Source organism: Calliphora vicina, chromosome 4 (assembly GCF_958450345.1).
Source record: "Calliphora vicina chromosome 4, idCalVici1.1, whole genome shotgun sequence".
NCBI classification, from domain to species: domain Eukaryota; kingdom Metazoa; phylum Arthropoda; class Insecta; order Diptera; family Calliphoridae; genus Calliphora; species Calliphora vicina.
In genome coordinates this window covers 21,697,479-21,712,802 of record NC_088783.1, presented here as the reverse complement: position 1 = coordinate 21,712,802, position 15,324 = coordinate 21,697,479, and the positions used below count along the sequence as shown (strand labels likewise).

Sequence of the window (15,324 nt, the reverse complement as noted above, 5' to 3'; positions counted from 1 at the left end):
TGAAATTTTTTAAAAAAAAATTTAATTTCGAAATTCGAAAACAATGTGAAAATGGCAGAAAAGTACAAAAATATTTTTATATTTACAATAAACAAGTAAAATATAATTTTGTAAGTTAAAATTTTTTTTTCGAAATTATGTTCGAATTTTCCAAAAAGTCTCAAAATGTTTCAATTTTCAATGTTAATGGAACATATTATAAAAAAAGAAATTTTTGAATTTTTTAAAAAAATTGGACTTTTGAATTCGAAAACGGCAGAAAAGTACAAAAATATTTGTATAGTACAATAAGCATGAGAAATTGAATTTTTTGAGATAAGACAATTTTGGAAATTAAGTTTGAATTTTCGAACATGTATCAAAATGTACTAATTTTCAATGTTAATGGAAAATATTATAAAAAAAACTACATTTTTTATAAAATTTTGAATTTCGAAATCAATGTAAAAATGGCGGAAAAAACAAGAAAAATTTAATTTTTTTGAGATAAGACAATTTTCGAAATTAAGTTCAAATTTTTGAAATAATGTTTGAATTTTCCAACAGGTCTCAAAATGTCCCAATTTTCAATTTTAATTGAAAATTTTATACAAACAAAACTTATGTTAAACTTAGAAACTAAAATTTAATGTGGAATATTTGTTGGATATTTAATAAACTAAAACCTGCAACATGTTGCCATAAATTAAATTTATTTCTTTAAGGAAAAACAATTAATATCATTGTTTTCTACCAAAATACTTAATTTTTTATTAGTCTGAACGTGTTGCTAACTAATTTCATTATTTAAATAAAAAATTTAATGTTTTAAAGAAGTTCCTGGCAACATACTTTCAAGGTGGTAGAATTTGTGATGTTTTTGAAGAAGTATTTAAAGTTTATATGTAAATTCACTTTAAATGTTGGCAGACTTAGAAAAGTTTTTAAGAAACATGTTGATAGCAACATTATTTAATAATTATCATTTGATCTCTACATGTTTCTGGCAACATGTTGCTAAATTTTCAGAACATTTTGTTGCTATTGAAGAAGTATTTAAGGTCAATTTTTAAATTTTGTTTAAATGTTGCAAACATGTTAAGAAAAATGTTGCTAGCAACATGTTTATCTCAAGGTTTTTAACCAAAAATCTTAATCACTTAAATGTTGGGTGACTCTAAAATTGTTTTAATACAAATGTTGCTAGCAACATTAACTAATTTTATTATTCAAATGAAAATCATTTTATCAAGTTTCTGGCAATATATTTTTAAGGTAGCTTTTTGGATTAGTATTTAAAAAGTATTAAGAAAAATGTTGCTAGCATTTTCAAGTTCATTTATAAGGTGAAACATTTTAAGAAAAATGTTGCTAGCAACATGTTAAATACTTAAATGTTGGGCGATTCTCAAATTAATATAACAATATAACATCAGTCTGAACAGGTTAAGATCTAATATTATTATTCAAATAAAAATCATTTGATCTTGTTTCTGGCAATATATTTTTAAGACAGCTTTTTGTTGCTATTGAAAAAGTATTTAAAGTTAATAAGCAAATTCACTTTAAATGTTGAGTGACTCTGAAAAGTTTTAACAAAAATGTTGCTAGCATTTTAAGTTAATGTGTGAGTTGAAACATTATAAGAAAAATGTTGCTAGCAACATGTTTACCTCAAGTTATTTAACCATAAATCTTAATCACTCAATCAATTTAATTTAAATGTTAGGTGAATGTCAAAATGTTTTAATAACAATGTTGCTAGCAACATTATTTAATTTGACATGATTCTGAAAGGTTTAGGGCAACTTTTTTGTTGCTATTGAAGAAGTATTTTAAGAACAATGTTGCTAGCAACATGTTTACATAAAAATTCTTTAACCATAAATATTAATGACTCAGTTGGTGTTTTTCCATATTAATCTCTATTTTGCAATTAACTAATGAATTGGCCTTAACTATTTTTAGTTAATGCAGACAAAAAACCCCTCTTAAATTATATAATCAGACATTTGAAATGAATTGAAATGAAAGAAAGAAGTCATTGACATGAATGAGTCCTCAATTACAGGCAAAACAGATTAGATAAATACAAACGATAATCAAATTGATAAATGACCTTAATTAGAGTATTAAGAGTTTATGATGGGGATTTACACAAATATTTTGATATGAAATAAATAAATAATTAAATAACTAAACTTTCGATTTGTTTTTCTTTGTAAATAAGGGAATGTGATGATGATGGTGATGATGACAAATATTATTTATGATTTACAGCGAAAATAATTTATGTATTTATTTTTATATTTTGTGATTTGTCATGTTTATCTAATCATTTATACAACTTTTTTTTTTTGTGTGATTATGTAAACTCATTAGCATTATTGTTGGTTAAAATAAATATAAAAATAAAAATACTTAAATATTCAAATTAACCGTTTTGTTAGGCAAACTTAAGTTATTTTGAGGTTTAAATTTAAATTTGTCAATAGGTCAAGAAAGTATATAGGAAAAAATTTCACTTTTTTTCACACTTCCGCAAAAATATTAAATTTTATAGAAATTCCCTAAAAGTAAAGTAAAGAAAACAAACAGCACCTTAAACAGAAATAATAAAAGTATAATATATTAAATTTCTCCACTTTAATTTTGTTGTTGCTGTTTTTAACAAATAAACACACTTGAAGTCGAAATGGTTTTTTTAAAAAAAAACCAAATGTTTAACGAATTATTAAATAAATATTTACACGCATATTTTGCTGATAGACGGAAGGACGGACGGACGGCAGACATTTAAATTTGGTTTTAAAACCTACAACGAGAGTGAAATTATTAAACCATATTTCTCTATATGGCTTTTGTTTATTTTAAAAATATTTGTCAAGAAACAAATACGTTTTCTGGCCAGATTTACAAGAAGTTTTAAAAACACGTAGAAACGGTTAATACTTTAGTTAGTGGGTTAGGGTGTGTAAGCGTGTGAGTGTTACCTAATTGGTAATAATGAATATTCATATGGGAACAGACGCACACACACCTCAAATTTCAACCACTAGGTGGTGGGCACACGAACTTGTGGAACAACTTACTAATGTTAATGTTGGAACTAGCTGGCTGCCTTCAGTTGTAACCCACAACATAAAACTTGTTGAAAAGTTTTAAAAGAATTTTTGTGTGTTTGATGGTGAAATTTTTATGTTGTTACCAAAAAAAACAAAAAATGTTAGAAAGTGTGTGACCAAATACATCAAACTACAATAACAACCAACAAAACCAAAATTAAATTTATTAGAAATATATACAAAATTGTCTTTATTAAAAAAAAAAATTGATTTCATTGTATTCCACTGAGAATTATTATTAAAGTCGTTATGCCAAATAAAGTACAAGTCATGTTCTTAACACCAGTTATAATTGTGGTACCTGTTTTTTTTCAGCCCATGTAAAAACATTTATTTATGCCATATATTATTGATAGACAGCTGCTGGCTTTAAAGAAGTGTTAATTTAAAAATGTATGCATTATATGTATTACAAATAAACTGGGTTAAATGTTCTGCTTGTATTGATCGGTATGAAGCAGTTGATGAAAGGAATGAATTCTTGAATTTGAAACATCTCTAACTTCATTTTATTTAATTTTAAACATTTTCACCCTAACCACAAAAGAAATTTTAAACTTAAAGTCGACTTTATTTTAAAATAGAACTTTTGTTTTCTTCGTACCATAAGAAATACTTTAAATAAGCTTTCAAAACTTTTTCAACTCATACATTCAAATAAAAGAAAATATTTTTGAATGAATTTAAATAAAAAAAAAGGAATTTCAAAAAATTAAAAAAAAAATGTACATAAAAGTTCTAAACAAAAATTTTATTTTAAGATAATAAAACAACGTTTTAAATTATATTTGAAATTTGTTTTATGGTACAAAATTTAAAGTAATAGTCAACTTTATGGACTTAAATCGACTTTAACACTTTTGTGGTTAGGCTGAAAATGTACATAAAAGTTCAAAACAAAAAGCTTGTTTTAAAATAATAAAACAACATTTTAAATTATATTTCAAATTTGTTTTATGGTACGAAATTTAAATTAATAGTACACTTTATGGACTTAAAATCGACTTTAAGACTTTTATGGTTAGGGTGAAAATGTACATAAAAGTTCAAAATAAAATACTTATTTTAAAATAATACAACAACGTATTAAATTATGTTTTAAATTATATTAAGTCAACTTTATGGACTTAAAACCCACTTTAAGGCTTTTGTGGTTAGGCTGAAAATGTACATAAGACTTTAAAATAATAGGCTTATTTTAAAATAATAAAACAACATTTTAAATTATATTTGAAATTTTTTTTATGGTACGAAATTTAAAATAATAATCAACTTTATGGACTAAAAAACGATTTAAAGGTTTTTTTTGGTGTTTAACTTTTAGAATTAAAACTTAAAGTTCTTATTCATAATTAAACGTCTATCGAAATCAATTTGGTTTATTTACTTTAATCAAAAATAATTCTTTTGATTGGAAACAAAAGTTTAAAATTTTTATAACTCTTTATTTATTTAAATTTACACAACTAGTCATTCTCAGTTAAGACTAGATAGTTGATATTAAGTCTAACAGCGACTACAATACGCTAAAAACTGACTGCAACCGCTGATATACAGAGTGCTATCTTCCATCAGATTCATGAATTATCTTAACGGACAATACTAGAATGTTCTATTTTTTAGAGCTTTTAGCAGCTTTAATGTTAATGTTAGCAGCTTTAAAATTTAATGTTGCTATACTCACAAAAAGTGTTAATTACTTCTACTGATGGAAATGTTTATAAACATGATGAATGTTGCAATAGTAGGGTGGCCCTTAATAAACGAAAGTTGGATTTTGGCCATTCTCACCCCCCAGTTTGGTGAACATTAGTAAAAAAAAATCATACTGAAAAAAGCCCTCTAAGTTTTGAGATGCATTTACAAGGGGAAAAATGCATTTTTTCAGTTTTTGTAAAAATTTTGGCATTAAAAATTACATTTGCAATTTAATTTAATAGAATAGAAATGTGTACATAATTGTCGTTCTAATGAGATATAAAAAACAGAAATTGGTCAAAAAGTGTTAAAGTTATTAAAAATTCGCCAGGTCAAAAAAGCTTATTTTTACTTAAAATATATCCATATTTACTTGTATATGAGTTTTTGTCTTCGTAGAATACCGTTAACCTATTCGCAGGTATGACCAAACAAATAAAAATTTTTTAACGGCAGTTTCAAAAATCCATTTTCAAATTTTTAAAAATTTTGTTAAAAAATTTCAGAATTTTTTTATCATCTCATTGGGATTTATTGAGAACATAATAGGGAATAAAAATATGAAAAAATTATGAAAATATCTCTTATAGTTTTTCCGTACCTGCGACTTAAATTTTAAAATTTTCGAGAAAAACCAATTATATGGCCATTTTTTGGCGAATGTGCTCTATTTAATTACTGTTATGAATTTTAAGTAAAACCTATTCAGAATATTATAGCCCAAATAATTATAAATAGACTCTGAAAGTTTTATTAAAATTGAAAAACATTAAACCTTAAATTGTGAAGGTCAAAAGTCAAATTTTTCAATATTTGGAATTTCTAATTTAAAGATATCGGAATGTTGCAGCAACAGTCGTTACAGACCGTTAAATTCAAATTGATAGTGCAATTTCGTAACATTATTAATCGAAGTATAATAAGTAGTCCGCCTCTGAATTTCAAGCCAATATCGGATACTCTGCTCCAAAGTTAAGACTATCCAAGAGAGAGTGTCCTGCTTCGATCGAAACCAATAGTAGTCGGACAGGGCAAGGTATGGATTATAAAGTGGGTGAAGAAAAACTTCCCAACCACTTTATTATAAATAGTTTTTAACAGGTATTGCATAATGTGGCCGAGCGTTGCCATGATGGAATATTACGGTTTGTATGGCCGCATATTCTGAGCAAATGAATCAGTTGCGTTTGGTACAGGTTTCCTGTGATGGTCTGGTCAGATTTCAAAAGCTCATAATATATAGGACCCTTTTTCTCTCTCACCAAATACAGAAAATAACCTTAGCGCCATGGATATTTGGCTTTGGTGTCGATTCGGCAAGTAATGATTCGTTTGGTACATGCAAAACCGTCTCCCAAGCTCTCTCGGCTTCCATTAATATGGTAACCAATTTTCCTGATTTTGAATAAAGCCTGCTCCTCGTAAACGTTTGCTGTTTGAGTAGCTCCCAATGATTTTGCAAGCTCTTGTTGAGTTTTACAACAATCTTTATGGAGTAATGCCTCCAATGCTTGATCTTCAAACATTTTTGACTGGCCTGGGCGATCTTTGTCTTCAAAATCACCACTTCTCCACTCGAACAAACCACTTCGAACAAACCATAGAATTTGGTTAGCAGTCAGTGTGCTTCAGCGGCACTTTTTTTCAAATTAGCATTCAAAAGAAACTCCATCTATTTTAAATCCCGCAAGTCATACACCCAATACATCAAATCGTACATCCTTCTTTAAATCATACTAATCCCCATTTTCTCACTGTCTGGTTATCGATTTTCGTAACGTTATACTTTTAATTAATATAATTTTTGTATGAAAACAGTCAGTATCATAGAGAAACATAGAGCGGAAACTAGAAAAAAACTCAAACAAAAAAATTACTCAAAATAATCACATATACGAGTGTTGTTTTTGTTTTTACATAGTTTTTTTTTACTAATACATTCTCACCACTTAGGTTTTTGACAACTGAGTTATGTCTTTGACAGGAGAGTTTCCGCTCTATGTCTATTTTCTATGGTCAGTATATCGTCACGACAAAAAATAACAACCAGAGATTGTGAAAATGGTTTATAAAAATTCTAATATACATGCTTTCCAAACCAGTAATAATTACAATATTTCTCTTCTCTTTTCAGTTTTAGTTTAAACGACTCTCTCACATATTCCCCATAAAAATGCGGAACACTCTGGTGCTGTTGTGTTTAGCCTTGGCTTGCCTCTGCCACACACAGGCTGCTGTCTATCGTCGCGGTGATAAAATTTCCGAAAATTTCAAACAATTAGATTTGGCTCCCGAGGAAATCGATCCTAATGTAGCACCTCTACCACCCAAAATTGAAGGTGTTGATGAAATTACCGATGACATTTTAAATGTCAATGATAATGACAATGAAATAATCGATGAAGCTGGCGAAAATGAAATAATCGATGAATCTGCCAATGAAATACCACAAGCCGAATCTACTGTGGCACCTGCTGTTGCAGTTGCCACCACTGTGGCTCCTGTAACAGTGGCTGAGGCCGTTACCCCCATCAAGGCTGAAGAAGAAGCTAATGGTTTGGCTAAATACTGTAAATGTAACGAGAATTACTGTGATTGTTGCCGTAACTTCAATTTGCCCTTCATTCCCGTTAAGGGTCCTGGTTGCGCTAGAATGACTTATTTGGGCAATGAGAAAATGTCCATCAGTTTGAAATATGGTGATTTGACTTTGGCTAGCAGAACAGTGTCGAGCAAGAAATCTCGTCCCATTTGTGTGGGTCTTCCTGGTGGTTACTCACAATTCTGTGGACGTGTCTATGGTTTGTCTAAGGAAAAAAAAGCTAAGGAAAGTTTCAAGGCCTGTTTAGGTTTTGAATTGAGAGCTGATGAGGAAGTTGAGGCAGCATTGAGAGTATCCTGTTTCAAATTTGGTCCTGAGGGTTTGAGAGTGGCCGAGGCAGAGCCATTACCGGTTGAGACCAATAAGGAAGAGGATGATGACGATGATGATATCTTTGGATTTGGTGGTTAGTTAACATGGAGGGGTTTATATTATTTATATTTCTATTTTGATTTTTATTATTAAAGCTGGAGGTGATGATGATGAAGAAGATTACGATGAGGATGAGGAGGATGATGAAGAAGAGGAAGAAGCTGATGATGATGCTGATACCGGAGCCGATGGTGAAACCGACTATGCCGATGATGATGCTGAAGAAGAAGCTCCCGTCGATGCTGACTATGGTGGTTTCAGTTTAGCCGGTTTACTCGATGAATTAGACGATGACGAAGATGAAGAATCTAATGCCAACTCTACTCCTGCTATTGCCCCTCTAAGCACTTTGGCACCAGCTCGCAACGCTGTAGAAAGTAAAGATGACAAAGGTACAGTCGCTGTTGCAGCTGTCGAATCCACCGAAACTGTAGCTCCTGTAGCTGCTGCCGCTACCGCAGTAGCTGATGAAGCTACATCAGCCCCTGAAAGTATGCCCGATACCACGGCAAAAACGAAAAAATCCAAGAAAGCCCGAAAGAATAAGAAAAAGAAGGCTGCCGATGCCGAGGGAGATTTTGCTTATGATATCATCAATGGTCTGCTGGATTTTTTCAACTAAGCTTGCAAAGTGAATTTGCTAGCATGCTCGGTAATAGTGTAAATACTTTATATTGAATTGAGTAAGACGAAGACGAAGCAAATTTTAGTTTTAAGTTTTTGACACACACATACAAAAAGAAAGAAATTATTTATTTATTTAAAGTAGTACAAGAAGATGCGTTAATTTATTTCAATTTAAGATAAGAAAATTGAATTGTAATTTAATTTATTTATTAAAAAAAAACAAAGAAAAATTAAAAAATAATAAAGCGTGGTTTGTAGTTTTGTAATGGCGGAAAGCAAGAGGGAAGAGAAGTGAAATTCGGGTTTTTGAATTGAATGCAAATACTATGTCTTTACTACTAGTCAAATTAATAGATTCATAATCGAAAACATATATTTTACATATAGGCATTTCCACGGTACCGAACGCGACATTCGTACGCCTTTGAATTGAAAAAAAGTACAGAAATTTTAACAATTTTGTTTGATAACATATTTGTAGCACAATGTTTTGTTGTTTCCAATATATTAGCCGAATATATATCCCCAACGTGACAAAAAATATAACTCGTTTTCGGCAGCTTCTAGAAAAATGCAAAAATCTGCGAACTGGAAAACTTATTAAAGACATTTTTTATAAATTTAAATGGAATAATGAATAATGAAACGTTTGCAGTGGTTATTGTTTTATGATTTGTCACGCGACATATTTTCGCATCATGTTTGTAATACGATTAGTCAAAAAATAGACTTACGATCCTGAACGAGATACACTTTGAAAATCAAAATAAAATATTTTGTATGCAGAAACTTGTTTTACAGTTAAATGAACTAAACTTTATTTGAACATTGTCGGAGTACTGATAACAAACGATGATTTATTGATTAAATGACCATATTTATTTAAATTTTTTAATTCACACCGATTTTTTTTATTATGGCGTTTTAAAAAATTTTTAATTCCACCTCGTAAACATTTTTCAAAAGCGCTTTAAGATATGCTACAGTTTTTCTGTTGTTGTTATTAATACAAATTATCTTGGCCGTAAATTTCCGTTATTCAGTCAGTTTTTGCATCTATTCTTTCGTTTACATTTATTTTGTTGATGCTGTTTTTTTTAAATTTATTCAAACTCATGGCACTTTGTTAATCTACATACAAATGATGTGTACAAAAGTAAAAATATACAAAATTTTTCCAACAACTACATGATTTTAGTGGAATAATAATTTTGCCCGAAACATTAGAGAGAACATAATAAAATGACATAAAAGAGAACAAAAAAATATTATTATTATTAATGCTTCTGCTACTGCTGTTTTTGTATGTTGTTTTATTTATGCATATAGACTTAGCTGAGATGGAAAATTCGCAGCTTTAGTTATTTTTTCAATACTATTTGACATCGAAGTACTATTTAGTTAAAAAAAATTCAATTTGCTAATATTGTATACCATGGTCATACAAAATTTAAAGTTCTCCAGAATTTCGAAAATAGTTTTAGTTTGGTTTCTATTTAGGTTCAAATTAATTTGTTTTTAATAAAAGTGTCCGATAATATTTCAAAATCTAAATTGTCCATGTCTGAGACACAGTAATTTTAAAGGAGGAGTAGATATGTATTTGTTGCTTGCCTAAATGCAAGTTTGTTTGTGTAGAAATGGCTGTGTGTAGGTGTTATTTTGCATTTCACACGAATTAGCATGTAAAATGAATAAAAACAACAACAACACAATATGAAAATGACAAAGGAAAATACTAAACAACAGGAGTGACGTACAGCAACTTAGCAAACAAAATTTATTAGAAATTTGTTAAAAAAATTTCCGATTTTACTGAAAAATTCAATGGCGAATTGAAACAAAGATAAAATTTAAAAATTTGACCGCAACATAATTTATTCTCTTACGGTTATTTTGTTTATGTGTAATGGCATAATTTGAGGTATACTTTTAGGGGGATTTATTTTATAATTGTTATACAGTACTGCGTTACTGAAGTATGATTGATGAGCCACGGTGGGTTCTATATTGTTAAATAAATGGTGTAATTATGCATTAAGCTGAATAGAAGATAAATTAATAGCAAATTTAACTATTTTTAAACCTAGTTATTAAAGTCTACATGATACGCTAGTATATAAAATACTACAGTTTCAATTACAAGGTCATTCAAATAAAGGATTTTCCAAAATTCACGAAAGATTTGAATTTAACGTCATTTCTCCAGTAAAACAGTTTAACAGTCCTGAATATGCGAGGATATCAAACTACATGATTAGACTACCAGAATTTAGTCTTTTGAAATTTCGTTTAAAAAATATTTTTCAAAATGTAAAATTTAGGATTTCAGTGATCAATGAAATTTTATCAATGGGAAATAAAATTAATTTTGAACCGCAACGCGAAACTTCAAATAAAATGTTCAACTTTTAAACTTTATCCGATTTTGCTAAAATTTTCACCATTTAAATTTTAGATGACCAAGACATATTTGGAACATCGAAAAACATAAACGTGAATAATAAGGGTCTCCATACTTACAAAGTTCAATAGACACAAGAACTGAAGCCTAGTGACCATACACAGCGAAAAGTGTTTGTTGAATGGATTGTATAAGTGGATGATGATTTTTTGAGCTAAATCATCCTAAGAGATGAGCAAATTCTCACCATGTTTTGTCTATCCTCAAAATTCCCTTATTTGGGATTCTGAGATTCCACCAATAACAAATGCAACCACATGTCACTGCTTGCTGAGGATTTTTGGCTGGATACATCATTGGGCCATACTTACTCGAAAAAGAGGCCGATATAGAGATAAATTTCTGCCTAAATTGGATGATATTGTGGTTTTAATGAGAGCACATTTCTTACAGCCCGTAAAACAATTACATAAATTTTACTGCGGTGTACTCGTCTCGTTTCGTTGATCTGATTTGGGCGCCGCTATTATGTGATTTAACACCATTGGATTTATTTTTATTTCAAAAAAAGCTAAAGTCTTTTTTATAGAAAATTGCTGCATAACAGTTTTTTTCTCTAGCAAATAATTGAACGTTTATCGTAATTTTCTATGAAACATTTTGTGTATAACTGGTTTTTCTGTTTAAAATCGTTTTTATAATAGTTTTATTTATAGAAAATTGTATAATAATATAACAGTTTATTCTATAGAAAAATTTGTGTATAACAGTTCTTCTATAGAGAAATTTGTGTATAAATGTTTGTTTCCATAGACAAATGTTTGTATAAGAGTATTTCTATAGAATAATTTATGTATAAATATTTTTTCTATAGAAAAATGTATGCACATGTATTAGGGTTTTTAATTTCCCGACCTTTTTTGATTCCCGGGTATCGGTAAATTTTTTTTCTACATTCCCGGGTACCCGGCTATTCCCGAAATATATAATGATACTGTAAATTAGGAATATTATAGCCAAATTTCATATAAAAACTTAATTTTATAATTACTAAATATCAGACCTTCGAATTAATTAATAAAATTTGTGCTTAATTCACTAAAATCTTAATCCGTTATTAAAGAATGTCAGCATTTCATTCCATAAATCCATTCCTAATATTTAATTTTTTTAGATTCATTCCAAAGCCTTTGTTTTAAGTGAATTAATTTTAAAGTTAATTAATAACAGAATTTATTCATTTTCAAAATTGAAAAAATTGTCTTAAGCCTTTTTGTACTAGATTTGAATTGAAGAAGAATTTAATCTTTTAATACATTTTTGAAGCTATTTTGTTATGGATTTGAAGAAGAAATTTAAAAAAAATAAGAATTGGGGGATTCAAACGGTCTCCTATTAGGTCGTATTGTCATAATGTCATAAAATATTTTTTTAGTTTAAATAAATTTTTGTTGGGTTTCAAACAAAAAAGTTATAAACTAATAAGACTTTTAGAACTATGTTTATTGGTTTGTCATAAAATAACACTTTTTTGTTTGCAGCACAACAAGAATTTTTTTAAACTAAAAAAATATTTTACGACATTATGACAATACGACCTAATAGCAGACCGTTTGAATCCCCCAAATGATTCAATAGGAAATAAATTCTATAAATAATGAATGAACTTTTTAAATTTTTATACGAAAAACCCCAAATAAATAATAATAAGCGGTCTATATTACCGAGATATAAGCAAAAAACTTTTCAGTGTTTTTTGGTGAAAAAATAGAGTTCTAACTTGTTTTCTATGTATTTTCATTTTTAGTTTTTAATTCCCGGGATTCCCGACTAAAAATCCCGGGAATCGGGTAGTGAAAAATTGGCAAAATTCCCATGAAATTTGTACCGGGAATTCCCGGGCTAAACACCATAATATGTATGCATAACTGCTTTTCATATTGAAAAATTTGTGTATAACAGTTTTTTATAAACAAAAATATGTATATAACAGTTTTTTCTAAAGAAAAATTTGTTTATAAAATTTTTTTCTGTAAAAAAAATTGTATATAACATTTTTTTCTATAGAAAAATTTATGTATAACAGTTTCTTATTCAGAAAAAATTGTGCATAATAGTTTTTTCTATAGAAAAATGTATGCATATGTATGTATAACAGTTTTGTCTATAGACAAATTTGTGTATAACAGTTTTCTATTAAACAAATTATGTAAACTGTTTTTATCAATAGAAAAATTTGTGTATAAAAGTTTCTTCTATGGAACAATTTCGGTATAACTTTTTTTGTATATAGAAAAATTTGTGTATTACAGTTTTTATATAGAGAAATTTCTGTATAACAGTTTTTTCTAAAGAAAAATTTGTGTATAAAACTTTTTTTCTATAGAAAAATGTGTGTATAACAGTTTCTTCTACAGAAAAATTTGTGCATAACAGTTTTTCTATAGAGACATTTTTGTATAACAGTTTATTCTATAGGAAAATGTCTGTATAACAGTTTTTCTATAGAGAAATGTATGCATATATGTATCTATAATAGTTTTGTCTATAGAAAAATTTGTGTATAAAAGTTTCTTTTTTAAAAAATTGATGTATAACTATTTTCATCTATAGACACATTTTTGTGAAACAGTTTTTCTCTAGAAAAATTTGTGTATAACAGTTTATTCTTTGGAACAATGTCTGTATAACAGTTTTTTATTTGGAAAATTTTTTTTCTAATACAAAATTTGTGTATTACTTTAATTTCTAAATTTAAATTTTAAACATTTTTGTATAACAGTTTATTCTATAGGAAAATGTTTGTATAACTGTTTTTTCCATAGAAAAATGTGTGTATAACAGTTTTTTCTACAAAAAAATTGTGCATAACAGTTTTTTCTATAGACACATTTCAGTACAACAGTTTATTCTATAGACACATTTCAGTATAACAGTTTTTAATATAGAGAAATGTATGAAATAAAAAAATTATGTATAACTGTTTTTAACTTTAGAAAAATGTTTGTATTACAGTTTTTTCCATAGAAAAACTTCTGTATAACAGTTATTTCTATGAAATTTTTTCGTAATTTGATACCGAAAAAATAATTCTTTCTTTATCTGTTTTAGAGTGCGTACTATCAAGCCTGTCACAGAATTCCATTCCGATCGAAAGTGGAATTAATTCCGCATTTTGCTTCTTCAGAAAAAGTAAAACGAAAATTTCGTTCGGAATGAAACCACTTTCAGTTTTCAAAGTGGAATTGATATTAGTTCGAAATTATTTGATTTTCCAATATTTTTAATAAATTTTTGTACAAAAACCTTCACATTTGTTTTAATATAAAAAACGCTGTCAAATTAAAATCAGAAATCCAGAATTATGAAATATTTTTGGAATTAATAAATTACACGGAATCTGAAGAACCTAAAACGAAATCGATCGGAATAAAAACAACGGAATTGAAACCATTCCGAACAAAATGTGTGATAGGCCTGTTTATAATAAAAAACTGATCACTCATATGTCTGCTTTAACTTATTAAAATTTAAATAGTTAGTACATATATTGTATTCTTTATCATGACTAGAATTCGTGGAATTAAACTCCTTTTTGTAATAAATATTACTCATACGTACAAATATTTTAGCAAAATCACAAACATACATAAACATTACTCATACGTTGGGTAACAAAATATGACTTGACACAATTTATTTGGTTTTATATATAGCTGTTCCTATGAGAATTTCAGCAAAAAAAAAACAACAATTATTTAATACGTATAACGACACAGTTTAACCACTGATTGCCGAATGATAAACAAACAATAATAATAATAAAAAACACAACCTTGAAATAAATTCCCCCACAAAAATACACAAAAATTTCAAAAAAAACCCTCCAATCAACCGTATAAAATTACTTCCTAAATAGACTTTTATTACAACTCTTTATATATAGATACGTATTTAAGTATGAAAGTCTAACTAAATGTAACACTGCTTGCAACAAGATACACTACAATAGATAGATACTCCAATAATAATTCAACCACCACAAACCATAAACAAACACCCACAAACTTTTAAACTTATTCCGCTCAGATAACTCAGTTGTTTGTACAAAATAAATATGCACACGTACAACTTTTCCTCATAATAATAGAAAAAAAAAAGAATAAAAAACACCTGTGTACCTGGTTGGGAGTACATGTTTTGTTTAAATTGACTATATTTCACTATCAGGTGTTAAAGGAACGAGAGAGGAGGTCTACGTGCAGTTAGTCAGTCACTACAATAAAATTGTTAAAATAAAATGAGAAATGAAAATATAAAGTCGAGGTGTAGACAACATGCACCATCATTGGATGATTATTATATTTATTCAGACCACCCATGTGTAGCGCACGACCGACAAGCACAATGAACAAATATTTTTTTTGTAGCCTTTTATTTTTTACAACGACGTATTTCATTTGGAAAACGGGAGAGAAAAAAAAGAAAACTTTTAGCTGGAAAAAAATAGTAACGTT

General features: G+C 28.2%; 1 protein-coding gene across 1 annotated transcript; it reads left to right on the top strand.

The window, feature by feature from the left end:
* Nucleotides 1–6,970: 6,970 nt before the first annotated feature.
* Nucleotides 6,971–8,648, top strand: LOC135957155 (uncharacterized). The gene is made up of 2 exons (XM_065507841.1): nucleotides 6,971–7,810; nucleotides 7,872–8,648. Exons 1-2 carry the CDS (start codon nucleotides 6,976–6,978, stop codon nucleotides 8,396–8,398), a joined length of 1,362 nt encoding a protein of 453 aa, XP_065363913.1. The 5' UTR covers nucleotides 6,971–6,975; the 3' UTR covers nucleotides 8,399–8,648.
* The last annotated feature ends 6,676 nt before the right edge of the window (nucleotides 8,649–15,324 follow it).